General features: G+C 45.4%; 1 protein-coding gene across 2 annotated transcripts in view; it reads left to right on the top strand.

Moving 5' to 3' along the window:
* The window catches only part of DOCK2 (dedicator of cytokinesis 2), a 513,334-nt gene that overhangs the window by 280,586 nt on the left and 209,897 nt on the right, over positions 1-22,851 (top strand). For both annotated transcript variants that reach the window (XM_077473501.1, XM_077473502.1), the window contains exons 34-35: positions 6,616-6,701; positions 12,543-12,699. In XM_077473501.1, coding sequence (XP_077329627.1) covers positions 6,616-6,701; positions 12,543-12,699 — 243 coding nt within the window. The remainder of the gene's footprint in view (positions 1-6,615; positions 6,702-12,542; positions 12,700-22,851) is intronic.

Here is a 22,851-nt window from a genome sequence, read left to right on the forward strand (position 1 = left end):
CACTGCAACCCCTCACAGATACTCTAGTTGGAGCGCAGGAATGAGCCCTGCTGCAAAGTATTGCATCAAAAATCTTAATTACACGCCCCTGTTAAACAGGGGCTGAAAAATTGGGCATTAGCCACTGGTGGTGGTGCCTAGAACAAAACATGTTCTTCCAAGCTATCAGCAGGATCATTGAGGAGGAAGAGGATAGTCACTCAGCATAACATGATAGTCACTCAGCATCAGCATAGGCAGTCTTGAAGGGATCTGACATTTCAAAAAAAATAAATCGGTTACATCAGCTTCAGGTGCTTGGTAGCTGGTGGTGATCCAAGACTGATTCATCTTTATGAAGGTCAGTCGATCAACCGAGTCGGTGGACAGGTGCACCCTGTGAACGGTTACAAAGCCTCCAGCAGCACTGAATGTGCATTCCGAAAGAACGCTGGATGCAGGACAGGCCAGTAGCTCAATTGCATACTGTGCAAGCTCTGGCCAGTGATCCATCCTCAAGACCCAGTAACCCAGAGGATTTTCGGTTGGAAAGGTGTCCAAGTCTGATCTTGCCCCTAGGTATTCCTGCACCATGTAAATCAGATGCTGGTGATGATTGCTGGAACCGATCATACCTTGGGACTGCGGATTAAAAAATTGTCTGAACGCATCGGTCAGACGGTCACCTTCTCCACCGCTCTTTCTGTGACTGACTGAAGCCTCAGCAACACGCTGTCCAGGACCAGGAATTTGTAATCTCCCAGTCTCTGGGAATGCGTTGCACAGACCTTTCTGCAAGGCCACCCGAAGATGTCTCATCCTCTGCTCCCTCTGCGACGACAAGATAAGGTCTGCAACCTTACCCTTGTAACGTGGATCAAGGAGAGTTGCCAGTCAGTAATGATCCCTTGATCCGCCGAATACGAGGATCCTTCCGCAGGCTTTGCAGGATCAGGGAGGCCATGCAGCTTAGGTTAGCTGAGGCATTCAGTCCGGAGTCCTCTGGGTCACTAAGGATGACATGATCCACAGCCACCTCCTCCCAGCCACGTACAAGTTCACAGTTTTTTTGGGACTGTAAATGATCCCTAAAAGACTGCTGCTGATGCTGAGTTCCAGGCTCTACCTCCATGCTGACACAATCCTCCTCCTCCTGTGTGATCGGCGGGTCAGCAGGAACACTGTCTGGATAAAGGGGGCCTTGAGAGGCACGGAAGTACTTCTCATCCTGCCTCTGTTCTGCCTCAAGTGCCCTGTCCATTATTCTATGCAGGTGGACAAGAGGGACAGTGTCACTGATACATGCACTGTCACTGCTCACCATCCTTGTGGCCTCCTCAAATGGTGACAGGACAGTGCATGCATCCCTGATCATAGCCCACTGGCGTGGGGAAAAAAAACAAGCTCCCCTGACCCTGTCCTGGTGCCGTAGCCACACAGGTACTCATTGATGGCCCTCTGCTGCATGTGCAGCCGCTGCAGCATAGCCAACGTTGAGTTCCACCTGGTGGGCATGTCACAGATTAGGCAGTTCTTGGGCAGGTTCAATTCCTTTTGGAGGTCAGCCAGCCGAGCACTGGCATTATATGACCGGTGGAAATGCACACAGACTTTCCTGGCCTGTCTCAGGACATCCTGTAAGCCTGAGAACCTGCCCAAGAACTGCTGCACCACCAAGTTAAGGACATGAGCCACACAGGGCACATGGGTCAGTTGTCCCTGTCGGAGGGCGGAGAGGAGGTTGGTGCCATTGTAGCAAACCACCATTCCTGGCTTAAGCTGGCGTGGCATCAAACACCTCTCAGCCTGCCCTTGCAGAGCTGACATAATATCTGCCCCAGTGTGGCTCCTGTCCCCCAAGCACACCAGCACAAGCACGGCATGGCATCTTTGGCCTGCGTACTTGCGTAGCCCCTTGAACGCCTACGGAGCACTGCTGGTTCTGAGGACAAAGCACAGGAAGAGGCCATGGAGGAAGAAGAAGAGGAGGGGGTGGAGGAGAGAGGTGTGGCACAATCAGCAGTAGTAGCGTTTTGGAGGCGTGGTGGCAGAACAACCTCCAACACTACTGCACCTTCCCAGCTGCCAGAAGAGTCATCCAATGTGCCATGAAAGCTAGGTAACGTCCCTGTCCATGCCTGCGGGGCCATGAGTCAGCAGTAATATGCACCTTACCACTGCCTCTTCCACATGCCTGTAGAGAGAAACGTGAGAAAAAGTGGCGTTTGGGAACCTGCCACTGAGGAACTGCACATTGCACAAACTCACGGAAGGTGGCAGAGTCTAGCAATTGAAAAGGCAGCAGTTGAAGTGCTAGCAATTTAGCCAAGCTAGCATTCAACTGCTGGGCATGTGGATGGCTGGAAGTGAACTTTTTTCGACAGTGCAGCAGCTGGGGCAGGGAAATATGCCTGGTACAATTGGACGTCGGTGTACCGATAGCAGATTGCCTGCAAGTACTTGGCTGTGACACACCTAATTCTACACCTTCATTCCTCTCAGTGCAGGTTTCAGAGTGGACTGAAAGTATAGTGGGGTTGGAGATCCCAGCTGATGAGGAGCAAGGAGAGGTCCACTTTGTTCTTTGGTGTGGTCTTTTAGGTACGCTTGCCAACAAACTGCATGGCAGGTCGACATATGTCTGGTCAAGCATGTGGTGCCCAAGCAACTCATGTTTTGGCCACGTGAGATACGCTTGAGACATATGGTGCAAATAGCAGTGGTGCGATCTGATGAACACGTCTCAAAAAAGCCCACACCAAAGAACTTTTGGAACAACGCGCAGAGGCAGCGCCCTGCACATGCGGAGCTCTGCGGTGTTATGCAGTCGGTGTGCTGCTCTTAAGCTGGCCCCTGGAGGGCATTTTGCCTCATTGGAGATGTGCCACCTCCTCCTCTTCTCTCCTATCAGGCACCCACGTGGAGTCAGTGACCTCATCATCCCCTCCCTCCTCATATCACTGGAGTAAACCTGGCAGTAGGCTGCAGCTGGGGGAACATGACTGCCAGATTGCTGTCATTCTTGGGCATCCCCTCTCTCTGGGCTCATGTTACTGTCCTCCTCTAGATGGGTATCACCATCAGAGCCTTAAAAACGCTGGCCAACCTCATGGAGCATGTACCCAACACTGTGCTCAAACAGTTTGGGGGACTCCTCAGGAGGACATGGTGGGGCTATGGAAGGAGTGACTGATGCCATTGAGATGAGGGAAGAGGTCATGTTGGGAGCTGCTTTGCCAGTACCCTGAGCCTGGGTGAGAGAGGATGAGGAGGGCTTGGACATCCACTCTACCAAGTCTTCGGCATATTGCGGCTCAACACATCCAGCTGCCGAAAATAAGGACAAGTGTGTCCCATGGCCACGTGCTGATGAGGATGTACCGTGTCCACGACCAGCACTGTTGCCTCTAGACACAGAGCCTGCTTACCCTCTTTTATTGGCTCATGACTGTCTGCCTCTCCTTGTTGGCCTTCCAGACATACTAATGGCCTACAGGGAGATGTAGCTGCACAAAGCCGGGACGTATATACTGATTATACTGAAGCTAGCAGAATCAACTGCCTGGCTGTAGTATTATTACTATGAGAACACCAGCAATTGGGGGAGCTTTAGGTGCACACTGTGCAGATGGCACAATACACAGACTGTAATTACTGCAGCTGCCTGTAGTATAGGATCAGCAACAATTGGGCTAGCTTTAAGTGCACACTGTGCAGATGACACAGTACACCGACTGTAATTACTGCAGCTGCCTGCGGTATAGGATCAGCAGAACACCAGACATTGGGGTAGCTTTAGGCGTGCACTGTGCAGATGACACAATACACCCACTGTAATTACTGAAGCTGCCCGCCTGTGGTATAGGATCTGAAGAACACCAGCAATTGGGGTAGATTTAGGTGCACACTGTGCAGATGACACAATACAATGACTGTAATTACTACGGCTGCCTGCCGATAGGATCAGCAGAGCACCAGCAATTGGGGTAGTTTTAGCTGTACACTGTGCAAGTGGCACAATACACTGACTGTTTTTGCTACAGCTGCCTGTGGTATAGGACCAGCAGAACACCAGCAAATGGGGTAGCTTTAGGTGTACACTGTGCAGGTGGCACAATACACCTACTGTAATTGCTACAACTACCTGTGGTATAGGACCAGAAGAACACCAGCAATTGGGGTAGCTTTAGCTGTACACTGTGCAGATGACACAGTACACCGACTGTAATTACTGCAGCTGCCTGCGTTATAGGATCAGCAGAACACCAGCAATTGGGGTAGCTTTAGCTGCACACTGTGCAGGTGACACAATACACCGACTGTAATTTCTGCAGCTGCCTGCCTGTGGTATAGGAGCAGCAGAACACCAGCAATTGGGGTAGCTTTAGCGGTACACTGTGCAGGTGGCACAATACATTGACTGTAATTGCTACAGCTGCCTGCCTGTGGTATAGGAGCAGCAGAACACCAGCAATTGGGGTAGCTTTAGGTGTACACTGTGCAGGTGGCACAATACACTGACTGTAAGTGCTGCATCAGCTGCCTGTGGTAATGGATCAGAAGAACACCAGCAATTGGGGTAGCTTTAGCTGTACACTGTGCAGATGACACAGTACACTGACTTTAATTACTGCAGCTGCCTGCGGTATAGGATCAGCAGAACACCAGCAATTGGGGTAGCTTTAGCTGTACACTGTGCAGATGACACAGTACACCAACTTTAATTACTGCAGCTGCCTGCGGTATAGGATCAGCAGAACACCAGCAATTGGGGTAGCTTTAAGTGCACACTGTGCAGATGACACAGTACACCGACTGTAATTACTGCAGCTGCCTGTGGAATAGGACCAGCAGAACACCAGAAATTGGGGGTAGCTTTAGCTGTACACTGTGCAGGTGGCACAATACACTGACTGTAATTGCTACAGCTGCCTGTGGTATAGGACCAGCAGAACACCAGCAATTGGGGTAGTTTTAGGTGTACACTATGCAGGTGGCACAATACACCAACTGTAATTGCTACTGCTGCCTGTGGTATAGGACCAGCAGAACACCAGCAATTGGGGTAGTTTTAGGTGTACACTGTGCAGGTGGTACAATACACCAACTGTAATTGCTACAGCTGCCTGTGGTATAGGACCAGCAGAACACCAGCAATTGGGGTAGTTTTAGGTGTACACTGTGCAGGTGGCACAATACACTGACTGTAATTGCTACTGCTGCCTGTGGTATAGGACCAGCAGAACACCAGCAATTGGGGTAGTTTTAGGTTTACACTGTGCAGGTGGTACAATACACCAACTGTAATTGCTACAGCTGCCTGTGGTATAGGACCAGCAGAACACCAGCAATTGGGGTAGAGTTAGGTGTACACTGTGCAGGTGGCACAATGCACCAACTGTAATTTCTACTGCTGCCTGTGGTATAGGACCAGCAGAACACCAGCAATTGGGGGAGCTTTAGCAGGTGGCACAATACACTGACTGTAATTGCAACAGCTTCATATGAAATTCAAAGACACTGTCTCTCCCTCTATCTCTCTCTCCGCCGATCCAACACACTATGCAAGGCCACCGCGCAGGCTGCCTTATATAGTGTGGGGCATGTACTAAACCACCTGAGCCATAATTGGCCAAAGTAACCCTGGCTTTGGCCAATTACAGCTCGCTGTACAGACAGCGCCGTGATTGGTCATAGTGCATGCTTGGCCAATCATCAGCCAGCAATGCACTGTGATACCGCAGTAAATTATGGGCTGTGAGCGCCACTCGAATTTGGCACGAACGGCCCATAACGTTCGGAATTCGCCGAATGGGGGAACAGTCGATGTTCTAGTCGAACATGGGTTTGACTCGAACACGAAGCTCATCCCTATTGTTGGCCTATTTGAGGGGGGAGTGCATACTGTCCAGTGCCACTACCTGTGCAGGTAAGCCCCTTTGTGGTCTTGTGTAGCTATGGCTGCTGCCTCTAAAACTGCACCACAAGTTTATCCTCTGAGCTTCTGAGATCCTGAGGTCACTGCTATTCTGTCCTCCTTCTGCCATCTCGAGGCTCCCAGTAGGCCCTTAAAGTTCCACCCCCATATCATGTTTCTGCTTCTGTGCATCCTGGATGTTAGTGTCCCTCTGTGCTGTTATACTGGTAACTGTATGCCTTTGCAGTCTTTTCCTCATTCTCTTTGGTCCCCCCTTTTCCCAAATGTGGCTGATCATCCACCACCATATCCAGAGACTCAGGTGCCTTCATCTCTTCCTGAAGATAAAGTGTGCTCAACGAGGAGAGGTGATTACTATCCCCAAATGAGTGCATTTTTTTTTATATATACTGTGTTGTGCTGCTATGGATTGCTCTGTAGCAGAGTTGGAAGCCTAGATGTTTGATATAGCTGACTGATACAGGACATAGTGATGAACCACAGTTGTCACTGAGCACTCTGGCTGTAAAACAGTACAAAGACGTAGGTTCTAAAGTTCTACTTGCGTGTCCATTTCTTTCCTTTTTTTTTTGTGTGCTAATTGGTAACATTTTCCATATTCTCACATAACATGTATGTTGTAATTCACTGATTTCATCTGCAAAGCTTATGTGGATAGTTGCTAAAGCTAAAAGTCATGAAGTACTTCTCATTTACAGTTTGAAAATGAAATAATACTGAAACTGGACCAAGAAGTCGAAGGAGGACGTGGAGACTGGCAGTACATGCAGCTTTTTGAAAACATGTGAGACAATGCATATTTTATTAAATTCACAAGCATGCTCCATTTTTGTTTTGCATGGCAAGGCTAGCTTTTTAGCAAACATTATAAATGCCATCCCTCACATTATCTTCATCTCTCTGTGGATTATAGCTTCACATTTAGGCCTTCTGGTGATACCATCAAACTTTGGTGCCATTGGCCATGTGTTGACCAGGCATACCTAAAAGTGGTAGCTCTAACTCTTTGCAGTGGTGCCATCCAACCAGGTTTCCTGGTGGGCCGTTGGCTCAGTGGGCCAGTTTACAGTGACAGCATGAGTCTCTGCGCTCCGATGCTTATGAGAGTATAAGCAAGGACCTGCTCCGCTCCTCCCACACATCCACAGCCAATCAGCAGGTAGTGTAACCCTCCCCAGCCTGCCACATTTGATTACATAGGTCCTGGAGCAGGGCTGAATGGGGGCACAAGGAAGGAGAAACACACAGTATCTAAAGCTGATGAGATACAAGAAGGTATGACCACAGCTACAGCAAAACCAGTTCTGCAGCACACAAAGCGCTAGCTGAATGGGAACAAGATGATGGGACTCAGGAGCAATGCCACATGTACACTGGCTGCAGTGTCTTCCAGAAATCTATGCCTTCAGGCAGTGTGCAGGTTACCGATCTGTCCTCTCTTCTCCCTCTCATCTTGCTCTGTAGTTTTTTTTGTTTTTTTTTCTAGCTGCCTTTCCTGCACACTGCCATAATACACTGATAAGATCTGCTTTGCATTCTCTGTCCAGTGGCAGTGTAACACATGACTGTCTGTTAACCATTTCAGCTTCTTTTCAGTTATTTAGCCAGAGCTCTGTGTGTGCTGCATGGTTTTTGTGGTGTATTTTGGAAGGATTTACTGCTAGTTCAGGCTAGAAGCTTCACAGACCCATTAACTGTTTATTGTCCTCCACTAATCCTGACCAGTTCACTGTTTGTAAGACAATTTGTATTTTGGAAATTGGATGTGATGCTGTCTTCTGCCACATGGGTGTACTTTCAAAGGAAGATTACGGACTTGATCTTGCAGACCTGGTTTAAATAGAGTGGAGCAACCCTGTAATGAATTACACTGGGTTCAGCCATAAATGCAGTCTATGACCATCTCTTGTATCATGTCCGCAGTCTCTGACCATCTCCTGTAGTATGTCTGCAGTCTCTGACCATCTCCTGGATCATGTCTGGAGTCTCTGACCTTCTCCTGTAGTATGTCTGCAGTCTCTGACGTCTCCTGTAGTATGTCTGCAGTCTCTGACTGTCTCCTGTAGTATGTTGGCAGTCTCTGACCGTCTCCTGTAGTATTTTTTGCAGTCTCTGACCATCTCCTGTAGTATGTCTGCAGTCTCTGACCGTCTCCTGTAGTATTTTTTGCAGTCTCTGACCATCTCATGTAGTATGTCTGCAATCTCTGACCGTCTCATATAGCATGTCTGCAGTCTCTGACCGTCTCCTGTAGTATGTCTGCAGTCTCTGACCGTCTTATGTAGTATGTCTGCAGTCTCTGACCGTCTTCTGTAGTATGTCTGCAGTCTCTGACCATCTCCCATAGTATGTCTGCAGTCTCTGACCGTCTCCTGTAGTATTTTTTGCAGTCTCTGACCGTCTCCTTTAGTATGTCTGCAGTTTCTGACTGTCTCCCTTAGTATGTCTGCAGTCTCTGATCGTCTCCTGTAGTATGTCCCCAGTCTTTGATCACCTCTTGTAATATGTCCTCAGTATCTGACCGTCTCTTGTAGTATGTCTGCAGTTTCTGACCATCTCCTGTAGTATGTCTGCAGTAAGGAGGAGCCAAACACCCCCCGGTTTGGTTCGCACCAGAACCTGCGAACAGACCTAAACTTTGTGTGAACTTTAGAACCCTATTAAATTCTATGGGACTCGAACGTTCAAAATCAAAAATGCTAATTTTAAAGGCTAATATGCAAGTTATTATCATAAAAAGTGTTTGGGGACCTGGGTCCGGCCCCAGGGGACATGTATCAATGCAAAAAAAAGTTTTAAAAATGGCAGTTTTTTTGGGAGCAGTGATTTTAATAATGCTTAAAGTGAGACAATAAAAGTGTAATATTCCTTTAAATTTCGTACCTGGGGGGTGTGTATAGTAAGCCTGTGAAGGGGCGCATGTTTCCCATGCTTAGAACTGTCCCTGCACAAAGTTTAATATCTGCAGGAAAAAAAAGTCATTTAAAATCACTTGCAACTATAATGAATTGTCGGCTCTCCGTAATATAGAAAACAGTCCTTGAAAGTCATTGATTAAAAAAAAAAAAACGTGGGGTTCCCCCCAAATTCAATTACCAGGCCCTTCAGGTCTGGTATGGATTTTAAGGGGAAATCCACGCCATTTTAAAAAAAAAAATGGTGTGGCGTTCCCCCTAAAAATCCATACCAGACCCTTTATCCGAGCACGTAACCTGGCAGGCCTCAGGAAAAGAGCATCCTGAACTGTACCAGGCCACATGCCCTCAACATTGGGAGGATGCTTTGGGGTCCCCCCCAAGCACCTTGTCCCCATGTTGATGAGGACAAGGGCTTCATCCCCACAACCCTGGCAGGTGGTTGTGGGGGTCTGCGGGCGTCATGTCCATACGAAGCTACGCAATCCCTTTAGCGAAACGCGTTGACATCATCAGCGTCACGTAACGCCGCTTGTCAGCTGTGTCCTGGAAGGAAGCCAGCGGCAAATTTGAGAGACGGGAAGGTGGATAGACCGCAGTAGATAGTACGTCGAGTTACAGCACTGCAGAAAAGCTACGGAGGAGCGGATAATTTTTAGTGCTGCTGAAGGTTGATAACATATGCAATGGAATGGCGTCATTACCACTCAAGGGATCCGGTATACAAAAGCATCCATGTGGGTTCATCACTCTCCAAACGCCATACACTGGACTTAGCGACACTGAGGATATGGTATCGTATGGTATTTTACTTACTGCATATATTGCCAAAATTGGCATGCTATATTGACTCTTTACAGTCCCAATGCTCGATACCACAGTTAGCAACTCAGTGTATTTGGGACTGACATCTGGATTGTGAACATACTGTGTTACCCACTATTACATGACCTATTTTATGGTCTACCATGGATTCCCCCATGTTTGCAGCAATTTTCGCCCCCGAATAGCCCTGTGCATGAACATTATCCCTTAGATGACAATTTAAAACAATTGACACACTGCTACTAGTATCTTCGGAAGATTGTTATTAGAGACTGTATTTATCTCTGTCACAGGACTCTCGGAACATCTTAGCTTGCCCTTTCCCCCTTTCCCCCCACCTCCCCTCCTCCCGCATACAATAGGCTCGAGCCTTCCAGGGACCCTTGTGTGGATATCACTGCCTAGTAGCATATTTATGCCATTTTTTATACGATTTTTTCAAACGCGGCAGAGATATCCACACACAGATCCTTGGCGTCCGGACGCTCTGTTACATGTTATGTATATTTAGTGGTGTATGTGTATTTGTCCTTTTGTTGTCATATCTAGAATACGTTCGACATGGTATTTCTGGATGTTATTTAGTTGCAGGTGTCCACATACTTTTACCTCCCATTGTGGAGTGTTTTGTATTTTTTGTAAATTTATAATAAAATTTCATTACTTATCTTCACATTGCATGTTGGGACACTCATTTGGTTTTCTGGTTCCTGCCGGCTTTGACAGGGAACATATCAGGCTTTTTTTTGATAGTTTCTCCCCAGTCTTTGATCACCTCTTGTAATATGTCCTCAGTCTCTGACCGTACACCCCCCCGGTTCGGTTCGCACCAGAACCTGCGAACAGACCTAAACTTCGTGTGAACTTTAGAACCCTATTAAAGTCTATGGGACTCAAACGGAAACCTGCATTACATCAGAGGGGGCGGGGTCACTCGCACGTCATTGGGGAAGCCCGGCTTTCCCCTTGCGTCAGAGGGGGCGGCATCAGGTGATGGGTGGCCCCGCCCTCTTCATATAATAAGTGTCAGGGTGCCAGGATCCCCTCAGTGTCTCCGGTGGAGACAGAGGATGGATGCGCTGCACTGGAGGGAGAGATCACCCATCGCTGGATCAGATCAGCCATCGCTGGACCCCAGAGAGATGATCATCCGTCGCTGGATTGCAAGAGTGGATTACCACCGCTAGAATCTTTATTTAATTTTTTTTTCTTTTTAATAAAGGACTTTTGCAATGGTGTGTGTGTCTTTTTAAACTATTTTTTACACTTTCTTTGTGAAATAGTAGGGGTACTTTTGTACCCCCTTACCATTTCAAACGGGGGGCTGGGATCTGGGGGTCCCCTTGTTAAAGGAGCTTCCAGATTCTGATAATCCCCCCACCCGCAGACCCCCACAACCATCGCCCAGAGTTGTGGGGATGAGGCCCTTGTCCTCATCAACATGGGGACACTGTGCTTTGGGGGGACCCCAAAGCATTCTCCCAATGTTGAGAGCATGTGGCCTGGTACGGTTCAGAAGGCTCTCTCGCCCCCCCCCCCCTCTTTTCCTGCGGCCTGCCAGGTTGCGTGCTCAGATAAAGGGTCTGTGGATTTTTAGGGGGAACTCCACGTAATTTTTTTTTATTTGGCGTGGAGTTCCCCTTAAAATCCATACCAGACCTGAATTGTCTGGTATGGATATTTGGGGGGAACGCCGCATCATTTTTTTAAAATTTGACACAGGGTTCTCCTTAATATCCATACCAGACCTGAAAGGCCTGGTAATTGAATTTGGGGGAACCCCACCCTTTTTTTTTATCAATGACTTTCAATTACTTTTTTTTGCATTGATACATGTCCCCTGGGGCAGGACCCAGGTCCTCAAACACTTTTTATGACAATAACTTGCATATAAGCCTTTAAAAATAGCACTTTAGATTTATCCCATAGACTTGTACGTGGCTTTTCGAATTTGCTGCGAACACCCCAAATTGTTTGCTGTTCGGTGAAGAGCCAATGTTTGACTCGAAGTTCATCCCTAGTCTGCAGTCTCTGATCGTCTCCTGTAGTATGTCCCCAGTCTTTGATAACCTCTTGTAGTATGTCATCAGTCTCTGACCGTCTCTTGTAGTGTGTCCTCAGTCTCTAACCATCTCATGTACCATGTCTAGTTTATATACTGTTTTTGTGTGTGTTTGCAAAATTAAAGTGGGTCAGTCTGGATGAAGTCCAGGGCCGAATTTTTGTCCCAGTCCAGCCCTGCATCCAACTATGGTGTGAAGTTAATTTCAGTCAATTCTCTCATTACTAGTCATAATGCAATCCAATAGTATATCCTTTAAATAACCTCACTCTGTAATGTGCTGTAAACTTGATGGGCATGGCTTTGTTCTGGTAGTATAGCATTGCTTTAGCTCTTATAACTGGGCATGGCTTCTGTAATATGAAGCTGAAGCATAAAGCAAGTAGCTGTAACTTGTAAAACATTTATGTAAATGTAACATTGCTGATCTGGTCTCAGTGTTGTTATGGCTCTCATAACAATAATGTGGCACTTTTCTATGTCTGGTAGCATAGAGTTTGTTACATTTCTTAACATGTCACTGATCCTAGCACCATGATTACTTAAACATAATAGTCTTGGACAATTGATGCAATATACAATGTCCAGGACCATACTTTTGCCAAGAATCCTTTTTCATCTAAAACTTTCACTGTTCTTTAATGCCTCTAAAATGTAAGCAGTATGGTTGTCACAAGATCAAGGTTTGACTTTTTAAATATAAGATATGTTTTTAAAAATAAGACATGTTTTGATTCTTGTTTGTTTGAACTAATCCGTGATCAGGTTAACAGGCTCTGTTGCTATCTTGATATTGATAGTATATTTTATTGTGTTCCTACAGATTGCAGGATTATGCTGAAAAGTATCCATCCATAACTAAAGGAGTCAATAATTTTGTGACACTGATAAAAGGCCTTTTGGAAAGATTATTGGATTACAGAGCAGTGGTAACTGATGAGAGCAAATACAACCGCATGAGTTGCACAGTCAACCTACTCGTGAGTGGAATGATTTTTTATGCCAGCCAAGATCAAAAAGTTTGTAGAGGGGCTATGGTGTAGTGGCAGGGTAGTGGTCACTTCCTCCATATTTCCCTCATTGGACACCAAGCAAGGGTCACATGAGAGGCCTACCCCAGAGTGGGATATTCTGGGCTACGCTAGGCACTTTGAATAGGGTCACTGCCTTACACATGGGGTACCTTTACTTGAACAGACAACTTAACTCCAGTTAACTCTCTTGATGTTTTTAAACACCACCACAGTCACTGTTGCATTTAGGAGGTATACTCAGAGCCAATGCCCTATCCACCTGTCCAGCATATCACTGCTACCTCACTCCGAGTAATGGTATGGGATTCCGCCGTGCACCCAGCACACACTCTACGTGTGCACTTCATTAACTCTTCCATACCTGTGCACAGGCTGGGGACCCCTGCTGTGCTGATCTGCTCCCTTTGCTATGGGAGACAGACCTTCTCAGAGAGAGAGTGCCAACAACAACTCCTTCTGCAAGAGGCTATCCCACCTGTCACATGTACATGCTTATGATTGGTAACATTACCATTGGTAACAACTTGTGTCTTCATACTGTATTAACTCTTATACCGTGTACACATGACCAGACTTTCCATCAGACTAGGTCCGACGGTCTTCCCGACTGACTTTCAGCGGCGTTCTGACGGACTTTCTGAAGGAACGGACTTGGCTACACACGAACGGAATAAGTCTGTTCGAAAGTCCATTTGTTTTGAACGTGATGATGTAAATGGGACTAAACAAGGAAGCTCAATAGCCAGTAGCCAATAGCTGCCCTTGCGTCGTATTTGGTCCATCGGACTAGCACACAGACGAATGGTTTTCCCGATTTTAGTCTGTCAGAATTGAGTCCGTCAGATAGATTTGAAACATGTTCTATTTCTAGGTCCGTCTGATTTTTTTTTTTTAAAACGATCGGAATAGCCCATACATGATCAAATTGTCCAATGGACTAATCCCATCGGACCTAGTTTGCCGGAAAGTCTGGCCGTGTGTATGTGGCATTACACTGCTGTCTTCATAACCCAGCGTGCTTAGCTGACCAGAACAGCAGACTATATGTGCCAGTTACTTGCATTACACCTCTTGAGTAACTTCAGACCAGGCAAAGACAAAGCTTTACTTGCATATTGTGGCATGACAGTAGAACAAAAGCAACAGTCTTTCCTTAAACTAACCCCTAATTCAGGCTTGTGGCTACCCCGGTATACATGCACAGGATAGCATCCATAAGTTGCTGAGCCCATTATAGCAATATCCAGAATTGGCTTCTTCAGGGCAGATTGCCGTTCCTAGCGATCTCACTTAGACTATAGAAGGATCCTGAAGCCAGATGTTCATTAAATGGCACTCCGGTCTCTGCATATTTCAGCATGCTGTCAGGATGGACTCCAGCAATAGTAACAGCAGTAACTGCTCTCTCTAGCTCTAGTACACTCGGGTTTGGACCTCTGTCCCTTTTATAGTACACAGAAACAGTAGGTCAGACCCAAAAAAGCCAACCAAGAAAGAACCAGGAAACATAATTAAAAGACCGTAACCTGTCACAGGCAAACAAGGTCTACTTTAAAAAAAAGAAATATGAGCGATTTGATCCAGATCTACAGAGTTGGAGATCATTGTGGTGTAACATTAACCTTTTGTGATGAACAAAACATGCCAAACATGTGAATATGGGGCATATTGATTGATATTATTGGCTATTACAACTATTATTGGGTTAGCAATAATAGCTTATGGCTTAAAATAATTCTATATAGTGATTTGTCACATAGAGGGTTAAAGAGCAACATATTATTAATGGCAGTTTACAACAAATAAATATCTACTCTAAATACAGTATCATTAATGGGAATCTGTTAGGTTACACATTTAGGAACCCACATTGCTGCCATTCATTGGCTTTCAGGCCAAATATATGAGATAGGCAAATGTTTTTGTTACTGAAGTGCTGTAGCAGTAAGGAGAGGTTGGAGCAGACATGCTCTTTTACCTGACATGAATTCTATATTTTACATCTTTCTGATGTTTTAATATAAGGAACATTTTATTTTTTTTTATTTTTTTAACTTTCACTTTTTTTTAATGCTAATGCAGCTACAATGTGACATTCATTTTGCATAGTAGTGGGTATATGGAACACCTGTCCTTTGAACCTTTCCAACTATGGAGATACAGTTTCTGCTGAACTGGAGAAATTAATTTCCAATCTCTGTCTTTCTTAGATCAATCTAGCCAATCTGTTTTGTTAATGCACACAGCCAGATGATTTCTGTATGCCTACTTTCAAGTTTAGTGTGCATCATTATGTATGTTTTCAGAAGACATGGGTAAAAGGTCAATGTATTTAGAAGAAATGGATAAGAGGTGACTTCATATCAAGTTATAGAGAACAGGAAATATAGGGTTTTTATTTCTGGTTCTAAGAGCTAGCCATTCTGAGGATTTGTTTAAGCTTGACCTAAATTGAAATTTTCATACTCTGTAATTGTATTTTTCCATACTATGAAAATGTACTTTTAGGGACAATTTACACCTATATATTTGAAAACATATTTGCATTTTATATGTATATCATGTTGCATTGAGTTTTCTAACAAATCAAAAGTTCATAACCAGGGTATCTTAAAAAACAAGGTGAAATATTAAAATTAACAGACCACAGTAGCGCACCAATATTCAAATCAAATCTCACAAAAAGAAACAGCGAGTGAAAAAACAAAATCCATATAAGCATTAAATTCTATAACAAATTTTTAGCTGGTATATACAGTATACAGCCCAGCTTATTAATAGGTTTGGAGGAGAATTGATATCAACCCATCTAACTTACATAATTACACATGGTTACAAATCATTAACTCATACATAAAGTTATAGAACCTTAAAGGGGTTGTAAATCTTTGTTTTTTATTTTCTAAATAGGTTCCTTTAAAGAGGAAGTAAACCCTGATGGGTTTACTTCCTCTTTGATTCCCTGCAAAGGTAAAGCATAATGGACTACTATGCATCGCATAGTAGTCCATTATGTGTCACTTACCTGACACAGGAGCCAGCGAAGTCACCGCTGTCCTCTATAGTTCAGAGCGTCCATCTTCTTGGTGGGTCTCCGTGGGTCTCGCTGCTCCGGCGCTGTGATTCGCCGGAGCAGCGATGACGTCACTCCCGCGCATGTGCACGGGAGCCGACACTCGTGGCATATCGATGCGATCTGCGGCTTACTCAGTGCGCCTGACGGCGGCTGTCTTCAGGTAAATATCTCCTAAACCGTATAGGTTTAGGAGATATTTCTTGGACCTACAGGTAAGCCTTAATCTAGGCTTACCTGTAGGTCAAAGTGGTTTGTAAGGGTTTACAACCACTTTAAGCTAGTGCATTGTTGGTTCACTTACGTTTTCCTTCGATTTCCCTTCTAAATGTTTTTTTTTGTCTGAATTTCTCACTTCCTGTTTCTCCTCACTAAACTTCACACCATCATCCGAGCGGTGTTTAGTCAGCCAGAACAGCTTACTGAGGAGGAACAGGAAGTGAGAAATGCAGACAAAGAAAACAAAGAAAAAAAACATTTAGAAGGCGAATCGAAGGAAAAGGTGAACCAACAATGCAGTAGCTTAAAGGAACCTATTTAGAAAATAAAAAACAAACCTTTACAACCCCTTTAATCTAAATATTAAACAAGAACCCATTGAGCACACATCTTTGATAGTCACTAATAATCACTAATGAAACTTGTCCAGTTCAATATTCAAGCCTTCAGGAGACATAATATGTAAGATATGAATGCATTTAGTTTCTTTCCTAGAGAGATCCCTGACCCTGTTTAAACCCCTCCAAGCTGGAAGTACCCTCTCCGCACCCCAAAATTGTAGCGTGGATGGGTCTCTCACATGGAAGCGCCTATAGTGATCAGACACATTATGATATCTATATACCTTAAAGATATTTTACACATGGTCACCAATTCTTTTTTTGAGGGTTCATTTTGCTCGTCCTATATACATTAGTCTGCATGGGCAGACCAATGCATATATGACATATGTATTACAAGTTATGAGATTAGTTATCTCATAATCACAACCTGTTGTCTCTGACTGAAAAGTGGAATGCCTCCTTGCACTGTTTCTCGCATGACTACATGCTTTACATTTACCAAAAGCTTTAAAACCCTTTCGCCCCTGATAAAAGGAAGATCTAGAGGGGGATCTATAATCTTTTTAACTACCCATTCTCCAAAACTCTGGGTTTTCCTATAAATGAAGGAAGGTTTCCAAGGTAACACTGGATTTAACATCCTGTGTTTGTGAAATAAACTATCAATCTCTTTATATTGACAATGAAAGTCAAAGATAAAACTCCATTGTTTGTCATCACCTCCATCCTTTTTTCCTTGTTTATTTAAAAGTACAGTTCTTCCTGACATGTATTAATTGCCCTTGTGGGAAATTACATAATCATGTGGAATGATGTCCACTCCTTATTTATATATAACTTTTCCTATCTGCTGGTTTTTAATAAACCTTTGTTGCCAGACTGTCCCCATTTCTAATTTATTATTATTATTAAGATACTGCATATACTGGTGAAGAGATTTTTTTGAAATACCTCTCACATAAACTGTCATACTGTGTCTGAGATTGATCCGGGGACCTGGTGTTCTGTGGATGGTTCCCTACTGCCTGAGCCACTGGGGAACTTCCATCTGTGTAGTGCCCTTGTTATGCCCTGCTCCTTGATCTTGGACACTGGCCCCACGCAGTGGGCAGCTGTTGGCAGTCACCTGATTTAGTGACCTATAAATCATCACCCCTTCCTGTCTTTGCCCTAGTATATGTTCCAGTTCCTGCATGTTGGTGTATGAGATTGTGTTTCTGGTTGCTGACTTCTGCCTGTTCCCGACTACGCTTCTTGACTACTACTTTTGGACTTCGCTAATAGTTGTTGCTGACTCTGCCTGTTCATGACCTTGCCTCTTGGACTACTCATTTTGATTAACACTGATCATGGTTGCTGACTCTGCCTGTTCCCAACATTTCTTCCTGGTATACCTCATGGACTGCTGCTTTGGTTTGCTGACTTCACTCTCTACTAACTGTGAATTGCTTGTTTGGTGTTCCTTGATATAGCCTGTTTGCATTTCCTGTTGTGGTCCCATATTTCTGGCTGCAGGATCTCCACCGCCTTTCCATCTGATACTGGGATAAGAAGACTACCAGTCGGGAAACCGGAGGGATGGTTAGAGTCTCCTAGCAGACCTGACATAAACATGACTTCTTGACTACTACTTTTGGACTTCGCTAATAGTTGTTGCTGACTCTGCCTGTTCATGACCTTGCCTCTTGGACTACTCATTTTGATTAACACTGATCATGGTTGCTGACTCTGCCTGTTCCCAACATTTCTTCCTGGTATACCTCATGGACTTCTGCTTTGGTTTGCTGACTTCACTCTCTACTAACTGTTGTGGTCCCATATTTCTGGCTGCAGGATCTCCACCGCCTTTCCACCTGATACTGGGATAAGAAGACTACCAGTCGGGAAACCGGAGGGATGGTTAGAGTCTCCTAGCAGACCTGACATAAACATTAAATCATCAATAAATCTTCTTCTCCTAATGAGTACGCGCTGTGTTAAAATTTAGTTTTTACTCAAAAATGTAGTGAGTTTTGGGGTTAATTGTGCTAAACTGTACTTTGGCATCAGTTTGGCTGGGCTGTATAGAAGTTCTGCCTGGTCATAGGTGGGGTTGTACACCTGTGGGAGGCTATAGAACGCAGTCTGGTTGGACGCATTGGATACCAATTTCTATCTCGGAGCCAATCAGCTGGCATGTTTGTCTCACTGCGTAATCTGGGAAAAGGGTACTTAAGGTGCCGAAGTCACATGGTTCTGGGTTCCGGTCCAGAAGTTGTTACTGACTCCGTGGTCCTGGTCCTCCTGACCAGCCCATAGGGGACTGCATGACCTGAGGTGTGGATCCATCCGTTCCCGAGCCTCAGAACTGGCTAGTTCGAGGTGCAGTAACTGGAGGGAGGATTCTGAGTTGTTCTGGTGCCGTCTTGGATTTTGGAGAGGCCCAGCAACTCTACACGCTACCAGGGGAGGACTCTTCAGTAAGAGAGCCACGCACAAGGCTGGCTGCTCAGTAGGAGCCTGGAAGCTGAGCTGCCATGGACATTGAATCCACAATTCTTACAGTATCGCCGGACTGGCTGAAAGATTCTGGTACAGTAAGAAAAGTTCCTACTTCTACCCTTCCAGTTGTAACTAATGCCGCGTACACACGAGCGGACTGTATGGCGTACTTAGTCCGTCGAAACACATTTCAGCGGACAATCCGCTCGTGTGTGGGCTTCAGCGGACTTTTTCAGCGTGCAGTCTGGTTTTTTCGAAATTCTGTCCCTCGTACTTTGGTTTCAGGGGACAGTACGGTCGTCAGTATGCTAGTTCGACGGACTAAGAATGGTGCATGCCCAGAAAGGATTTACACAGCGGAAGGGTGCTTTGCTGTGTCTTGGACTTCCTATTTCTAGTCCCGTCGTACGTGCTGTACACGTCATCGTGCAAGCTTTCGACGGACTGTTTGTGCATCCGTGTGTGGTCAAGTCCGTTCAGTGGAAAGTACGACGGACTGTCCGTCGGATTATATGACGAACTAAGTATGCCATACAGTCCGCTCGTGTGTACGCGGCATAAGTCTCCAACCAGGTTTGCTTCAGAGACTTTGAAAAGCTAGAATTACCTGTTGGCTGCTAAACCCAAATTTAAGGATTTATCCAACAGCTAAAGAGTCCAGTTGTGAGCGGCTGTTCCCTGGATTGTGTACAGAGAGACAGACTTTTGTTGAAGTCGGCAGTTCCAAGCACCTGAGCTAAACTTTACCCTGATACTCTCTATTCCCAACTTAGAGACTGAGTTTGTTCAACTGTTTTATGCAAAAAAACAATCCTAACAAGGTATTCAAGTGTCAGTCTCTACAATTACTGGGTTATCAACCCTGGAAACCCCTAGACAAGGACGAGTACAAGCTGGAGGAGGTAATCGGTAAGCCCAAAAAAATTCAGCAGCTCCTTCGGGACTTAGTGCTACATATAGAACCGTGGTTGCTGTCTGGACCTCCTGAAAATATACCTGTCCTCCCATTCTGTCATAAAAATATTAGTGAGGCTAAGAGGAAACTTGGCACCCATCACCACTCCATTTCTCTGGCCATAAAATATGTTCTGATACCAGAGATAATTGTGTGATTTCTGTAGAAACACTTTTTGTGTATAAGGTAATTCCTCCCTTTGGCTAACTGTCCAATTGAGTGCTAATAAGGCATCATCATGTTGCATAATGGTATACAATGATGAAACATCTGCTGTTACAAAAAAAAGTGGGAGTTGCATTATGTCATTTACAGCAGAGTTCCACCCAAAAGTTGAACTTCCACTTTAAGCACTCCTCGCCCCCTTACATGCCACATTTGGCACGTCATTTTTTGGGGGGGTGTGGGTGCTTAGTTTTGAGTGGACTTCCTGTCCCACTTCCTGCTTCTGACTATGGGCTGCCTAGGTGACTAGGTGATGCACAGTGAGCTCCTGACCATGAAGCCGTAAGCTGTCACGGCCGGGTGCCCATAGTTTCAATGGGGGTGCAGTGGCGAGGAGGAGGAGAGGAGTGAGGCTCCATGTAGCCACATCGCTGAACCATGGGACAGGTGAGTGTCTGTTTATTAAAAGTCAGCAGCTACAAAAAGTGTACACACAAAAAAGCCTGGAACTCCACTTTAATCGACTGTAGCCGATTCTTTGTATCATAGTTACATAGTTAGTAAGGTTGCATAAACACACCAGTCCATCCAGTTCAACTTGGGTGAGTGTCTACAATTGTCCCTATCCCTGTACATTGCACACTCACATCAGTCCCTACCCTCAGGGAGCCCACGATCCAAGGTCCCCATGCATATACTAGGGTCAATTTTGGACAGAAGCCAATTAACCTACCTGCATGTCTTTGGAGTGTGGGAGGAAACCATAGTACCTGGAGGAAACCCCACGGAGGCACAGGGAGAACATGCAGACACCAGGCAGGTGGTGTCATGGTTGGGATTCTAATCAGCAACCCTTCTTACTGCTAGGTGAGAGTGCTAACCCCTACATCACTGTGCCACCCTCAAATCCTTTAATAAGCCTGGGTAGTTATAACACTGGGCTGACGAAACTTATTCAAGTATTCTCCAAGTCTTGCTGTGACCAATCCTATTCCATTCACAGTGAGATGGGCCGGAGGACAGGAGGCATCTTTATGTTTTTGGTTAGGTATTTATAATGGATCCTACACACACTAGTAGTGATGGCCGAACGGTTCGCCCGGCGGTCGTTTCGCGGCGAATTTCCGACATTCGCGGTCCGCACGTTCGAACGCCTTTTTCCGTCGTTCGCCGCGGCGGACTTACGTGTTTAATGTATACAAGAACTTTAACCTTTGGTGACACGTTTATCATGTGATACAGGACAGCCAATTGAGACATGACAGCACATGGACACTTGTACATTCCCCCTAACCTATAAATACACCCGATCCGGTGGCCATTTTACATTCTTTCTTCTGTTACGATAGGGACAGGTTCCTGTGTGGAGTAGGGAGAGATAAACCACTAGCTATTTGGTACACAAAAGTTCTTTTCAGGACTGGTATAGGTGTTAGGTGTTGATAGGTTTGCTGTGCTGCTGATTCTTGCAGCAGCCTGAGTGTCTTTTGTTAGTTTAGAGAAAGGGAAAGGACGGTGTATGCTACAGGGACAGCCAGATTAGTCTTTCATCATCATCATCATCATCATCATCATTAGCTGTTACTATCAAGGTCCACAAAAGAGCTGTTCCAGTAACCACTAATCGTTCTCTTTTTTTGCCAATTTGTATAGGGACAGGAAGGAAGCAGTGTTGTCAGGCAGTGAGGGTAATTTTAAAGACTTGCTGTTATTATTAGTTCCACAAAGGTTCTTTTCAGGACTGGTATCAGTGGTACAGTAATAGGCTTGTACATGTATAATATTCTTTCTTCCAAATATAGAAAGGATATTATACTTGACTGCTGCCCTTCTGCTGCAGTCTGCTAAACATTCACAACTCACTTGTTCCACAAAAGTTCTTATAAGGACTGGTAACTTGGTATAGGGTGCTACGGTACATAGGCTTGAGTGCGGTACAGTCTGCTGTTCTGTAAGGACCGCTATCGGTCCACAATAGATAGGGTTGACGTGCACCACTGCTGACCGCTGCCCTATACTGCAGCAGTCCTTCAGCGGTATAGGGACTGACGTACAGTCTGCTAATCACTAACACACAACCTGCTTGTTCCACAAAAGTTCTTATAAGGACTGGTAACTTGGTATAGGGTGCTACGGTACATAGGCTTGAGTGCGGTACAGTCTGCTGTTCTGTAAGGACCGCTATCGGTCCACAATAGATAGGGTTGACGTGCACCACTGCTGACCGCTGCCCTATACTGCAGCAGTCCTTCAGCGGTATAGGGACTGACGTACAGTCTGCTAAACACTAATACACAACCTGCTTGGTCCACAAAAGTTCTTATAAGGACTGGTAACTTGGTATAGGGTGCTACGGTACATAGGCTTGAGTGCGGTACAGTCTGCTGTTCTGTAAGGACCGCTATCGGTCCACAATAGATAGGGTTGACGTGCACCACTGCTGACCGCTGCCCTATACTGCAGCAGTCCTTCAGCGGTATAGGGACTGACGTACAGTCTGCTAAACACTAATACACAACCTGCTTGGTCCACAAAAGTTCTTATAAGGACTGGTAACTTGGTATAGGGTGCTACGGTACATAGGCTTGAGTGCGGTACAGTCTGCTGTTCTGTAAGGACCGCTATCGGTCCACAATAGATAGGGTTGACGTGCACCACTGCTGACCGCTCACCTATACTGCAGCAGTCCTTCAGCGGTATAGGGACTGACGTACAGTCTGCTAATCACTAACACACAACCTGCTTGTTCCACAAAAGTTCTTATAAGGACTGGTAACTTGGTATAGGGTGCTACGGTACATAGGCTTGAGTGCGGTACAGTCTGCTGTTCTGTAAGGACCGCTATCGGTCCACAATAGATA

The sequence above is a fragment of the Lithobates pipiens genome, unplaced genomic scaffold (assembly GCF_037356315.1).
Source record: "Lithobates pipiens isolate NorthernLeopardFrog02 unplaced genomic scaffold, aLitPip1_a1.2 Scaffold_8, whole genome shotgun sequence".
In the NCBI taxonomy this organism is placed as follows: Eukaryota; Metazoa; Chordata; class Amphibia; order Anura; family Ranidae; genus Lithobates; species Lithobates pipiens.